This window comes from Brienomyrus brachyistius, unplaced genomic scaffold (genome assembly GCF_023856365.1).
Source record: "Brienomyrus brachyistius isolate T26 unplaced genomic scaffold, BBRACH_0.4 scaffold54, whole genome shotgun sequence".
NCBI lineage: Eukaryota > Metazoa > Chordata > Actinopteri > Osteoglossiformes > Mormyridae > Brienomyrus > Brienomyrus brachyistius.
This window is the reverse complement of record NW_026042329.1, coordinates 296372-309870: the sequence shown is the minus strand read 5'-3', so window position 1 is coordinate 309870 and position 13499 is coordinate 296372. Positions and strand designations below refer to the sequence as shown.

The 13499-nt window shown below is 39.5% G+C and overlaps 2 protein-coding genes and 1 long non-coding RNA gene across 4 annotated transcripts in view; 2 read left to right on the top strand and 1 right to left on the bottom strand.

Moving 5' to 3' along the window:
• LOC125724024 (NACHT, LRR and PYD domains-containing protein 12-like) overlaps nt 1–13499 on the bottom strand; it is a 593671-nt gene that overhangs the window by 307638 nt on the left and 272534 nt on the right. The gene's annotated exons all lie outside the window — the stretch shown is intronic.
• Nucleotides 1–13499, top strand: part of LOC125724087 (uncharacterized) — a 198776-nt gene that overhangs the window by 114973 nt on the left and 70304 nt on the right. The gene's annotated exons all lie outside the window — the stretch shown is intronic.
• Nucleotides 2402–7890, top strand: LOC125724079 (uncharacterized). 2 transcript variants are annotated; one of them, XM_049001035.1, is made up of 10 exons: nt 2402–2521; nt 3604–3725; nt 3805–3980; nt 4059–4085; nt 4798–4896; nt 4974–5142; nt 6450–6545; nt 6616–6724; nt 7220–7290; nt 7600–7890. In XM_049001035.1, the coding sequence occupies exons 3-10, from the start codon at nt 3925–3927 to the stop codon at nt 7603–7605; spliced, it is 633 nt and encodes a 210-aa protein (XP_048856992.1). In that variant the 5' UTR covers nt 2402–2521; nt 3604–3725; nt 3805–3924; the 3' UTR covers nt 7606–7890. The 2 variants fall into 2 exon arrangements, 1 of the variants encoding a protein (XP_048856992.1); XR_007387129.1 differs by having other exon boundaries at nt 4059–4130; nt 4974–6248; nt 6450–6862.

Genomic DNA, 13499 nt, shown 5'->3' with positions numbered 1-13499 from the left:
TGAACTATTAATCTTGTTCATTATTTGTTAGTTTTTGGGGGGAATTAATCACACAGCTCGAAAAATGTGAGTTTGTTACTGGACACAGACTTCTATTCTTATTATATTTTATTTTTATGACCTTTGACATGTTTACAATTCATTATTAAATCTGGACAGCAGATCAATCCTTCGATTTCCCCAGAAAAAAAAATAATGTTACAGTTTCTCTATTCTACTAATAAGCGCTGACAAGTTTCGCAGTCAGCAACGTAATAGTAGTAGTGGAGGATGAAGGACTTTGTCAGGCCATTCACCAGTTAGAAAAGATCACAAAGTACCAGCTCATGACATGTTTATAATTCAGTAGTAAATCTGGCCTGTAGGTCGACCTTTCATGTTCCGCACAATAATAAATGATGTAACATCATTCCAATAATCTGCACCGACAAGTTAAGCAAGTTTGTCAGGCAGCCGACACGCTGGACTTGCTGTAATGAACATTGAACATGACGTCAAAACCGACAACAAGGAAGAGCTACAAGAGTTTCATACAACCGAGAGTCAGAGGTTCAACTACAAGGTAGTTGCCAACAGGTACATGGGGGATGGGGGGGGGTGTCCTGCCATTTAGCCTGAATGACTGAATTTAAAGTGCCTCCCTTTTGAGGTCCTGACTGCTCCTTTCCAATCACCCAAAAGTTAACATTTGATACTTTCACATCAAAGCCATTATTTCACTTCAGATCCATTGTGAGTGTATTTTTAATGCTGCTTCTATTAATTTATATGCAGGTATAAAAATAAAGGTATGAGACCTGGAATTTCTACTGTATTGTCTGTCTTGATCTTTTACTCAAATCTATGTTGTTTTAACTGTCTTGCTGGAAGAAAAAACACAAAATAATATTTTGGGCTTGAGGTTCGCTGTTTTTATTGGCCTATCTGAATCGCACATTTTTGACCAAAATACACAGTGATCTGCGTGAGCTACAAGTTAGAATACATTTATATAATTATCCTACATAGCTGCTAGGTACATTCTATAGTCAGGCACGTAGCTATAATACAGGCTTGAACACCCGCACTTGCCGAGGAATTTGTTTGAGAAATTTGCCGATCAGACACCAGTTTTATCATCTCATGAGACAATCAAGCAAATTCACCCTTGAAAATAAGCCCAAAATAAGCCAACTGTCAAAGTGAGATGGAGAAATCAAGCCCAAAATAAGCTCAATACACACGACCACATGGATCACAGTCAGTCCTGTTTGCCATATTATGTGTACATATAACATACATACAACAGTAACTCCAGTAACCGCAATACTGCAGACCTGCTTCTAAAGTCTTAATTTATCATCGTCTTTAGTTAGTGTGACAGTAAATGACTCCTTATGGTCATGAACATAATATGGCTCTTTGTAGCATATTTTGCAAATTATTGGACACTGAATTCATTAATATCCCAACACAAAGAAAATAGAAAGATGCAAAATCTGCCGTAAGGGTGCTTTTCAAACCAGTCATGGGGACAGACCGCGTTTCTGCTCCCTCTCAGCTCCCGATCACACCTGTACCAGGTAATAATCTATCTTCCGCATAGTACCTGTAACATTAAATCACCGGCGCCGCCACTGTATATAAGTGTGTCATACATGCTTATTTTATTATTTATTATATCTTTTAAATATAATCTTACCTTTCAATACAAAATGCCTTTATATTATTCCAGAATCTTATCCGTGTTTCTTGACAAAATGGAGACTCCAGTTTTAAATTAGTTTCACTTTTATTTACACACAGCAGGAAATAATCTCCTTCATACCAAACGTGTCACCGGTGAGGTATACTAGTGTAAGAGTAATTTGGTGTTGAGGGGGAAGAGGGTCTGCTTTGTTGGGGCTCGCGGATGGAGCGCGGGGGTGAGATGAGGTGACGGAGGAAATAAAAGGAGAGAGTTGGCGCGGGAGAGGGGAGAAGAAAAGCAGCGGGAAATGCGTAGCGCTGAGCGGAGCTATATATGTTCTTGTTATTTTAGATCAGGGGAGTAAATATATATATATATACATCCATATACAGTCTCCGGCCTCATTCCTAAATAAACCTCGAAGCCTAACGAACCCCAGTCAAGAAAAGAGCGTCACACTAGTAAACACAATGGCATTTTGTTATTCGTGATTTGTGAATTCGGATGACGTCATTCCCCACCCCGAAATCTGCCGATATTATACTTTGCCTTTTTATTCTCAAACGCGAAAAATAAAAAAACTTCACCATATAAACAGCTCCAGTCAGGCTCATTCTGACCAGTCTGATTTGTGATTTTTTTCCCACAGTCCTCAGTTCGTCTGCCAGTGATTGATTAGCGCTGAGACAGAAGGGATTAAAAACAAATGCCACATGCAATTGTTCTGCCCTTTTCTGCTACCTGCCAAAAACTGCTTCTAAGCGCTACAGCGCATGCGTACGTCATCATTACGCCGTAAATCTCCAAACGCAGAAAGTTTTTGCCTCTCTTGTTTGTTTGCCATAAGCGGAGGTTTGTATGTTAGTTTTAACGTGTCTTATCTTAAACATTATTAATATTTGTGTTTATTTCGTGCCTTAGCCACATCGAGGTGATTGTTATTATACTGTTTACATTCCTACTCCCCCGAATTCTGTACGTATGGGATCAAATTCTACCATTAAACTCGGCTGTACACGTGTATTTCATTTGCTCCTTGGAACTACTATAATCTGTGGGTTTTGCTTTAGTTAGAGTGGAAATATTACATATACATAGAAAAGTAAGTCTTATTAGTTGTTGTTTAATCTAGAACTACATTTATTCGATACAAAAGCATTATAATATTTTGTGAGAGCGAGGTTTTCGTGCCCACGTCGTTTATGAGTCAAGAAAGGCAGAGTTGTTTTTGTTGGTGAAAGAAAGTCATTATTCCGCACTTGTACTACTACAGTACGATTGGATTGGATTGATTTCGATTTTGCAAGGCAGCGATTCGATGTCTAGCGATGTTTGAACTGTTACTGCAATGCAATACATTTCTATTCAGCATCAGCCTGCTTTATCAATATTTTCAATTCAGTGGAACATAAGCTAATTTGAGTGGAATTTATTTAAATTTAAAAGGACTAATTAAATGTTTAATTGTTCATTTAAAAACTGAATGTTTTGGGGGGAAGCTGCAAAAAAGTGCTTTACAATTTTCTTTAAAAAAGTGTCAAAACCACATGTCAGCACAGGAAACACTGTCTTGTATTTGTACTTTAACAACAAAAACAGTTTCTGGATATGTATAGCTTACTCTGAAAATGTAGGAACAGGTATACTGAACTACATAAAGTGTATTGTAAGGTATTGGTCTGTACTAAGGTGAGTCTCTAGATTGCCCTGAGATTTTTTCGCAGATTTTTTTCTGCAGCGTTTTGTTGTATCGTCATATAGTCATATGCATTGATATTTGTTAGAGTCGATTAAATCGCATGTCGGCTTTAACAATCAACACATAGTTCAGAATCGATTGACTGTTACACCATTAAAACATAGATGCAATAAACTCTCGTCAGAGAAAACACTACTGCTACTAATATTGCTTTTTAAAATCTGTCTATTTGTAGAGCTATGGAAAAGAAGTGGGATGATGTTTATCATTTTGTCTCTTCACAAGCATACCCTGCAGGGTATAGTAAGGCACAGAAGCAAAATATGAGGAGATTTGCCTCCAAGTTCATACTGAAAGGTTAGTAATTCTTAAGGGAAAAAAAGATTCTGGTATATTATGAATGTATGTATTAAACATTTTTTTAATTGCAATATAGATGGAGAACTCTGGTTTGGGAAGAGAAGAGTGGTGAAAACCAGAGAGGAAGCAAAGACTCTCTTCATAGCATTTCATTCATCTCCAACTGGAGGGCACTCGGGCATAAGAAAAACAAGACATGCTATATCTTCAAGGTTTTACTGCTTTGGCCTGTCAGTTGACATTGAAAACTGGGTATGTTTAATTGTAGATGACGAAGTTCTTCAAATAATGGTGTAATCTGTGCTGATATTAACTGTAAATATCTTACAGATCTTGGAATGTGACAAGTGCCAAAAGGTTGGTAAGCCTTTGGTTGCTGTTCAGACACTAGAATGTATTCAGGTAAACGTCATGTCTTTTCATTTCATGCCTAAAGTTGCCAGTAAATACAGCTTCCTGCAGCTGAATCCTCCCAAGTCTGTCCTGCAGTCATTATGCAAATTTATGTGATTTAATTATGGCTGTTAAGTGGTAGTAACTTGAAGTCAGTCTGGTGAGTAGTGGCTCCTTATTTGTGCCTTGTGTAGGTGCCACAGCTGCCCTGTGCTTTTTCTGGCCATTCTACAGTAAAACACAAACCACATGTCACCTCGGGCCGCTTTGACCATCGTAGCAGTGACCACTGTACATATTATGTATGTAGCATTTAGTATTGCACATATTAAAAAGGATCTTTCACTTAGTAGGTCAGTGATGTCTGGGAGCTTATCGGAATTGATCTAACAGGGCCTTTCCCAAAAACCACTGATGGCCTTCAGTACATTTTGACAGCCACTGACTACTTCTCAAAGTGGGTTGAGGCCTTCCCCTTAAAAACAAAAACAGCATCAGAAGTTGCAAAACAGTCGTGTTAAATTATATACAGGCATGGCTGTCCCAAAAGAATTCTTTCCAACCAGGGAAGAGAATTTGTTAATGAAGTAGGTACCATTAAATAAATAACAACCAGTAATTTAAAGTTTTGTGATTATTCTGCAGTCTCTAAAATTTTGTTTCTTCATTCTTCAAGATCAACCATTCCCTTTGTGAACTGCTGTGCATTAAAAGGAGCAGCCTACCACCCCCAAACTAATGGCCTCGATGAAAAGACCAATGATAACATAAAACGGTAATGCTTAATGTTATTTTGCCTAGATTTTTATATTTCATAAAAATGTGATTATAATGATAGTATTTTTATTTTAGAGCCCTCAAGAAACTCGTCAACAATCAGCAGAATGACTGGGATACCTATCTGGATGACACACTGTTCTCCTTGAGACCGGAGATGCACACAACCACAAAACACTCTCCCTTTCTTTTAATGTATGGCAGAGAGGCAGTGTTCCCTGCAGAGGTTCCTGCTGACATGCCGGTGAGTCCATCCATATCACTTGCTATTTTAGAAGACACTTTTAAATCCTAACTTTGACATTTCACTGTAATATGTCAAAAATATCTTACTGTGCATTTACATTTTGATGGCATTCCTTTGCTAATTAATTGAAATTCTAGCTTTCCACTATCATTCTCCCTGGAGAGTCTGTGTATACAGACTTTGTACAAACCAAAGACAAGACAATTAAGGCTTTTAAACAGACAACAGAACAAAATATTAAAAAGTCAGAGGATAAACAGAAAGCAGCAAATGCCAAAAGGGTTCAGAAGAAGTACCAACATATCGTGTATGGTGTCGGTGATGAGGTTCTCCTGTTGAATATGAGGAAGTGTGGACGAAAAGGAGGGAGAATTGAGCCAGATTTCTCCAGTCCATATGTAATTGAAACGGTGTGTGGCAACTTGGTTACATTAAAAAAACCAAGAAGGGTCTACGCTAAAAATAAAATACAACACAAGTCACCTTGAGCCATACAGAAGAAGCACGGATAATGACAGATCAGAAAGTTCAACACATCTGCCAGCTAAAAGTAATGAAAGTTTCAGCACGCCTCATGCCCAGTACACTGTGAGTCACCAACCTTTGGCTGAAGAGAATGATCAACAGCCTCATGACAGTACAACCCCAAGAAGACCATCTGTTATTGCATATACCACAAAATATGAAGAACATACAGAAGACTCAAAAGAGGTAACAGCAGCCGCAGAAGCTGTAGAACCTGCACCGGAAATGCCATCCAGTCAAAAGAGAAGCTGTGGAGAACAAGGTTGCATGCTCAGATTTCTACTTCTGACCTGCTGGTTACTTGTAACAACCTCGGCCTACTCCGCCAATTCGTTCTTTACATAAAGGTGGATTGGCAAGTTTGTTACCCACCTGCTGTACTAACCTATTGGTCACAAGTTATGAGCAGAGCTTTGGAATGTTTCTCATCCAGTTTGCTTACGCTATGTTTTAGATGTAATTTGTGTCCTTATGAAATCATTATACATTATTTGCCTTTTAAAAGATTGTCTGCATGTCCAAGAAGACCATTACAATTGTAGACCCATTGGGAAAGGAAGATGCATATGAAATTGGAGGTAACTGCATATGATGTCATGTGGGAATATTTCTTATTAAACAAGTCACTCCGATGTAATTTAATTGAAAACATGTTAAGAGTTATTACATGCATTTCAGTAATGACCATTGGAGAGAAAACACAGGCTTTAATTCTTAGCATGATTCTTTATGTTCCCAGATTTGAATACCCTTTTTTTAATGTCTTTTACAATATCTAGAAATTTTCTGAAGATGAGAGACTGTGCCGAGCACAATGCAGTGTGGCAAGTGCAAACCCGAGCTACAGCAAGATTGCAGCAGTTCTTATTCTGAAGGTACCTGTTTGCTGAGTTATACTGGGCAGTTATTACTTTGAATTAATATTAATACAACTGAATTTTGCAGTTTGCAGAACATCACCTTTCAAGGGGTCACATCAATGATGTGAAGACGAGCCGAAGTGCAGTGAGCGCATCTCGAATGGAAATTGCATGTGCACTGCTGAAATGTCGAGGTATGTTTAGGACTATTGGTAATATTTTGGCAATTACAGATGAAAAGAAGATTAAGAATCTGGATGTAGCAGATGAAGCACCCTCAGAGAGAGGTCTTGTGGGATGGTGACAGTACACAGGCACAAAATATTCACATGGTAACTACACTGGATGTGCAAATCCTGTTCTAGTATCAACTATTGTGAAATAATCTTAAATGTATGTTTTGTGAATTATTTGGTAATATGATCTGTATTGGTAATCATTTACATTACAAAGCGTGTCATTTGTAGCCTAGTCTGTGGTCAGTTGTATACTGTGTTACATGGTCAACAATGCAATAGAATTACAGTAATAACTACAGTATATTGTGCAGTAACAGTGTAGTAATTCAGGGTTATTCCAAATCATGTTCTTTTAACCCAACTTTAAATGTTGTGGACTATAATTTGCTGAATTGTAGTTGGATTTTTCAGTTCATTTTGAATAGATTATTTCAAATTGTATGCTCCTAGGAAATGTAGAGGACTACTGTGTGGTTTGCTCTATGTTGGAAGGAAATGCTGATGAAAGTATGATTGAAATGGTAAGAAGTCATACTCCCATACAAATTATTCAGTTTCTACTTTAACATCTCAACTCGTCAAAGAAACATTTCCAACCAGTACAGCATTGACTGAATTCACAAAAGGAGAACTCCTAGAAATATACCTGATCCTTGTAATGAAGATATTTTAATGGCGCAAAAGGTTAAGACACAATTATGAAGTCATAAAATGCTTCTCCTAACCTCACATATTTTAATATAGATTGAGTATATTGCGTTTTTCCAAAGATCTGTCATAAAGGTTTGTTTCATTGTTTCAGATGACGTATTCATTTCACTGTCTTTTAGGTGTAGTGTGACTCTGCAGTAGGTTGGCACACTTCAAACGTGCCAAACACAAGAAACACTCGTCCACTTATGTTTGTGACAAATGTTCAGAAAAATAAACTTTGTTCAGTTTTTCCTTAAACCTGCTTGCTTGTTTTTTATTTAAAACATTCACAGATTGTTATAAAACTGAGGAAAGCTTTTTTTTTATCACATAAGATGCCCACAATGTGGTTAAAACCAGCAGAACTGCATGGGGCATAAGAAGCTAATAACTACTTCATCAACGGTGATTATTTTATGACATTACATTCTTATGGCATTAATTTTCCTTATAAAAACTGCTACCCCTCTAGAAACTATAGGCAGCAGTTTCTGGCAGCATAAAACTATGTGTAAAAACTGCTACCCCCTCTAAAGCACAGGAAAGTTATTTTGATAGCATAAATCCTTATACAGATGTCCATTCAGGAGTATAGGTAGGAAATTTTGGCAACATGGCAAAAACTGACAGATGTAACTGAAAATATCTGCTGCGGTAGGAAATTCTGGCAAGGCAGCAAAAAATGGCAGAACACAGGTTCCCGGGCCGGACAAACGCCTACTGGACGTACGGACGTCACGCGTTCGCCACAATCTGACTCACCAGCCATGGCTCAGCACACGCACAATTATATAAAAACCAAACTTAAAAAGTTTTGCTTAGCTGGCTCTGTGTGGAGGGCTGTGTGATTTCACGCTGATGGGCAACTGCTGCTCATAAGATAAGATAAAACTCAATCAACCCCAGGGCGAGATTCTAAATAAATTGCCCATAAGCAAACATAGACCGCAAAAGACAGTGAAGTGCAAACGTGCAAAGACACATGGTGCAGACAAGCAATCGCAATGCAGACAAATTTAAAAAGTTCAAAGTACACAAAACATAACTTCCAGAAACATAAGGTTAAGGAAAAAAACCTGTGTCAGACAGAGAGATGACAAGCCACCGTATTATTCATCCATCCATCCTTCCATCCATTTTCCAAACCGCTTTTCCTACTGGGTCGCGGGGGGTCCGGAGCCTATCCCGGAAGCAATGGGCATATTATTCAATGAACTGGAATAAATGGCAGCACAGCGCCCTCTGCAGTCTGCCATAGAGCAAGTCAGTATGAACAGCCGTCCAGGCTTCTCTCCCTGTGAACATTAGACAAGTAGATGTGTGCAGGTCTGGGCTGGGAGCTCCCAGTGTGCAGGGTTAGCAAACGATTTCTGAATGTTCACTAAAGAAATATCAGTCATCCTTGTGAAGCTCATTTAGTTTAGACTGATTTATCTATGACTTTGTGTTTCTGTCACTTTCGCCCCGTTCAGACATGCACTGTCACCCAGACTGTTCTTCACATTCCCCAGAGGGGCTGTACATGTGAACACAAATGTCTGAATCAGACGTACCGGATGGTAAAAGGAGTTTATCCTGCTAGCTACTTAGTATAAATTTGGGGTAATTTCTGATTGACCCCCATGTGTGATTGGAGCAGGAAATTGTCCATAATATTTGTGTTAATGACGTTTCTATTATGCCACGGGCACAAAAACGGATCAGTACAAACATTCAACGGCAAAGAAGACCCCAAGGAATACAGCTAACTGGAGAGACGATGAGATTTGGGAATTTCTGTCAGTAACTTCTATTGCCATCTTCGATGTGCTGTAAACAAAATACTGTGATTTCCGCAGCGTACTTTTTGCATCATGTCCTGCCTCCTGCATGCTCTACCCAAGCACCACCCCTCGTCTATAATAGATGTGAACACGTCTGACATGGACAACATGCAGTTGTGTGTTACATGTGTGAAAGGACAACTCCGCAAAATGTCTGATTCTGGTACTACTGCAAAGTATGGAGTTTATGTGTGAAAACAGCTATTGATTCCCTCACTCTTACCCCCCCCCCCCACCCCCTCCCTTGGTGTGACCCCCCAGCATGTGAAGACACAACAACAACAGTGCTAACCACCGTCCCACTTTTCTTTCTCATTGTTTCTAAATATGCACATTTTTAGACTTCACAAAATAATTTGTGACTTTAGACTTAGACTTTAGACTTTAGACTTCACAGAATATTTTTTATCAGGTTTATGTTTTATTGTACGTTAAATACTGACTGTACCCGTTAACCATATCTGACGTGTTGTGATGGAGACGTTAACTGTGGAACCGCAGCGTCTCACGTGCTGCGACCGACGGGAAACCCGCAGTTACCTCAAGACGGCAGTAGGGGGCGGACGTGAGGTTCAGCCGTCTGATGTTAAATGGTATTTTTGTGTAAAATAAAAATTTGTTACGCTTTATTTTTAATTACTTGTGTAATTATTTACTTAGTTAGTAAGGACTTAGTTCGGCATTTAATGATTCTTTTCCCGTGTTTTAATGGGGGTCAGAGAGACGCCGTTTGCTAATTAGCTTGTCGATTGTTAGTTATAGCAGTTCACATGTTTAGTTACGAAATTTTTATTCGTGCTTGTTGTATTTTGATCATTTAATGAATGTGTCACTGATGTGATTTATGTGTTTTGTTTTTTACTCTACGGACATTTTTTTGCTTTCGCAGTTATGTCTCCAGCCTCCTTTTACATGGTTATTATAAATGCTGATTTAATCTAATCGTGTTAGCGATGTTCAATTACAGTAAAGAGAATTTATTTAATTGTGTTTTATTTAAGTGTTTTACGTTACTCAGTTACCTCACTTACGCTCTGAGCAGCGCTGAACCAGGACATTAATAGGATAGAATAGGAAGCCTTTATTGTCAGTGTAAAGCTAGCAAATACAATATATAGACAGAAATATATAAAATATACATATAAGGGGAGGGGAAAAGCCCCCCAATCAACAGGCTTACATTTCATTACACTTTAATCAGACAGAAAAACATTCTGCATGTTTGTTATGTTTGCTGAACCCAGTCACTTATTTCTGTCTGACATACGTCACACTTCAGAGTAAAAAGGGTTATACTGGTTAAAAAGAGATTTTACCTTTTTGCCACGGAGAAGCAGCGACATGTGACACTCTGATATGGTAAAAATGATTCCTCCAGCACACAGTGAGCTATCCCAGCATGCACAGGGACACAGAGGAGTTTGGATTAAAAAATAACCCTGAATAAACCCTAAACCCTGGATAGAGGGGTTCAGTGAATGAGGAGGTGAAGCTGTACAGGAGGGTCAGTCCATCAGAGGAGACTCTGTAGAAGGACAGAGTACCAGCCGCCTGGTCCAGATACACTCCTACTCTGCGGGAGCCTGAGGGCTTTATGGGTATGACAGTCTGTTTATTATTGAGATAGACAGAGAAACTGTCAAGAGAGCAGCACAGCATCCATGACTTGTCATTGAATCCAAGCAGACAGTCATCACTCCCTCCTTTCCTCCCGATTCCTTTATAAGTCACTCCTATCCAGGCTACATCTCCACTCCACTCAGCCTCCCAGTAACAGCGACCAGTCAGACTCTCTCTGCACAGAACTTGGGGCCAGAAGTCAAATTTATCTGGATGATCAGGATATTGCTGCTCTGCCCCCCGTGTCACCTTCCTGTTCCCCCCTGACAGACACAAGTATCTGTTTGCTGTGTTTGGGTCCAGCGTCAGCTGGCAGGAGTCTGTAGGCAAGAGGAAGAGCGATTAAACCCATGACGAAGCCCAGCATCTCCATCATTATCACTGTCACACCTCACACACTCACTAACACAAAACTCGCTCCAATACACACATTTTATTCCCAATATACTCATGTAGCCGCCCGAGTCTGTGGCTCTCCGGCTGCCCCCTGCGCTGTGAGACACGCCGCGCTGAGAGACTTGCTGGGGACCCAACTGCACTTTAGCCTGCGCTCTATTATTCTGTACAGGAATATATAAATAGGGTGCACTTGCTGACGGTGTACAGGTACAGCAGGAAGGAGGGAGAGGAGGAGAGAAAGAGAGGGAGTGTGGTGCGCGAATAGTAGGCAAGATGAGTGACAGTCGAAAACGAAGTGGCACTTTGATGCATTTTAATGGCTATGATAACTCAAAGGCAGATGCACAGTTTGCAAGATGAAGCTGTCATTTCGAGCAGGATCCACAAACAACCTTCACAGACACTGCGCATCCAACAGTTCAGAAGCCGGATCAGCCCATCTAAGCTGAGGCACTGTCAAAATGTTACACTGTTAGAAAGGTGATAGATAGTTGTTATAGTGGATAGAACCTAAAACTGTTGGATACTGGTGTTTTGCACGTTGTAATTAATTTTTTTTAGTATGATTTGTCATTTATGTTATTTGACTGTTAATAGATCAAAGACAAAAACTGATTTTCCACATATACAATGTTCAATACACGTGTAGTAGTGTTTGAGGTTTTTACATTTAATCTTTTTATACAAACATAATGTAAAATTATGGTATTGAGGAAATCATAAGGTTTAGTACACATATCAGTCATGGGTCAAAACAGCGCTGAATCTGACTGAGGCATTTGGGAGCCGGAAGAGCCGACTCTTCTTGGTGAGCTGAGCCAAATGATCCGACTCACTAAAAAGAGCCGGAATTCCCATCACTAGTGCAGACTGAGGAGACGTTCGGTGTCACAGCCAGTTTGGGGGATGCATAACTGTACCAGAATATATTATACCCTGTTACACTCTCACACAAACACAAAGAAGATATAATGTATTTATACAGAAGTTACAAAAACCTAAACCAGTCTTTTTTTAAATAAAAAAGGAAAAACACACACACACATTACAATAATTGTGTGAATGTTATCATAAAGTAGTATTAATGATATTGAAAATAAACAAATGCAAACAGACTTACATTTCTGGACCCCTGGTCTGGTCCTGCACTCTCCACTGTGGTCCACACTATAGCAGAAGCAGAATGACATAGTACTGCTGTATCCATTTATTTAATTGTTGTATTTTCTCCACATACACGAGTCTATAGCAGGACAGACACACATTTTGTACTCACTTCAGTTTCTCCAGTTTACAGCTGGGATCCTCCAGTAGAGCAGAGAGCAGCTTCACTCCTGAGTGTCCTGGGTGATTGTAGCTCAGGTCCAGCTCTCTCAGGTGTGAGGGGTTTGACCTCAGAGCTGAAGCCAAGGAAGAACAGCCTTCTTCTGTGACTCTACAGCCTGACAGCCTGCAGAGAGACAGACAATATCTCTCCAATAAATAAACAGTATTACTTTTAAGTAAATGTGACGAATTCAATAAAGATTTCAGTAATTACACATTACACTGTACAACAATACTGACTTCAGTATCTCCAGTGTACAGTGTGAATCCCCCAGTCCAGCAGAGAGCAGCTTCACCCCTGAATCCTGCAGGTCATTGTCACTCAGGTCCAGCTTTCTCAGCTGAGAGAAGTTTGATCTGAGAGCTAAAGCCAACACTTCACAGCATGTCTCTGTGAGTCTACAGCTGTCCAGCCTGGAAAAGGAAACGTGTTAAGATTAAAATGCATACATCACACAAAGAGGTATATCAAATAAAATATCAAAATAGACATTTTAGTACAATAAGGCATGCAGCATATAGCTGACATATCAGTGATTTTGCTGTTTCCTTGTCCTATAGTCAGAAACACAAAGTTTTTACTTGACACGCCCCAGCCGAGACGAACCTGCTGTTTAATGACCTTACAAGGTGAGTTACCCTGAGACTCTGTAATATATGCATAAGTATTTTTATAAAGCTCTGAGCAGCGCTGGGGCTCAGTGATCAGCACTACAGCCGACCCAGGGGTTCTAGGGTTTTGGGTTCAGTTCCTGCCCGGGATATGTGTAAGTGTACATGTTTATGTGGGAGTTCAATGTCAAGAAGAGCTTAAGTTATTTTAATTATATTTTTTATATGACTTTTGTTAGGTTGAAGAAACAGTTATT

Excerpts from the sequence above, each read along its gene's own strand:
- LOC125724079 (XM_049001035.1), top strand. The coding sequence starts at position 3,925 with ATGCTATATCTTCAAGGTTTTACTGCTTTGGCCTGTCAGTTGACATTG. Across the intron at positions 4,897-4,973 it reads ACCAATGATAACATAAAACG|AGCCCTCAAGAAACTCGTCA; the intron begins GTAATGCTTAAT and ends TTTTTATTTTAG. Across the intron at positions 5,143-6,449 it reads AGGTTCCTGCTGACATGCCG|AAATTTTCTGAAGATGAGAG; the intron begins GTGAGTCCATCC and ends TACAATATCTAG.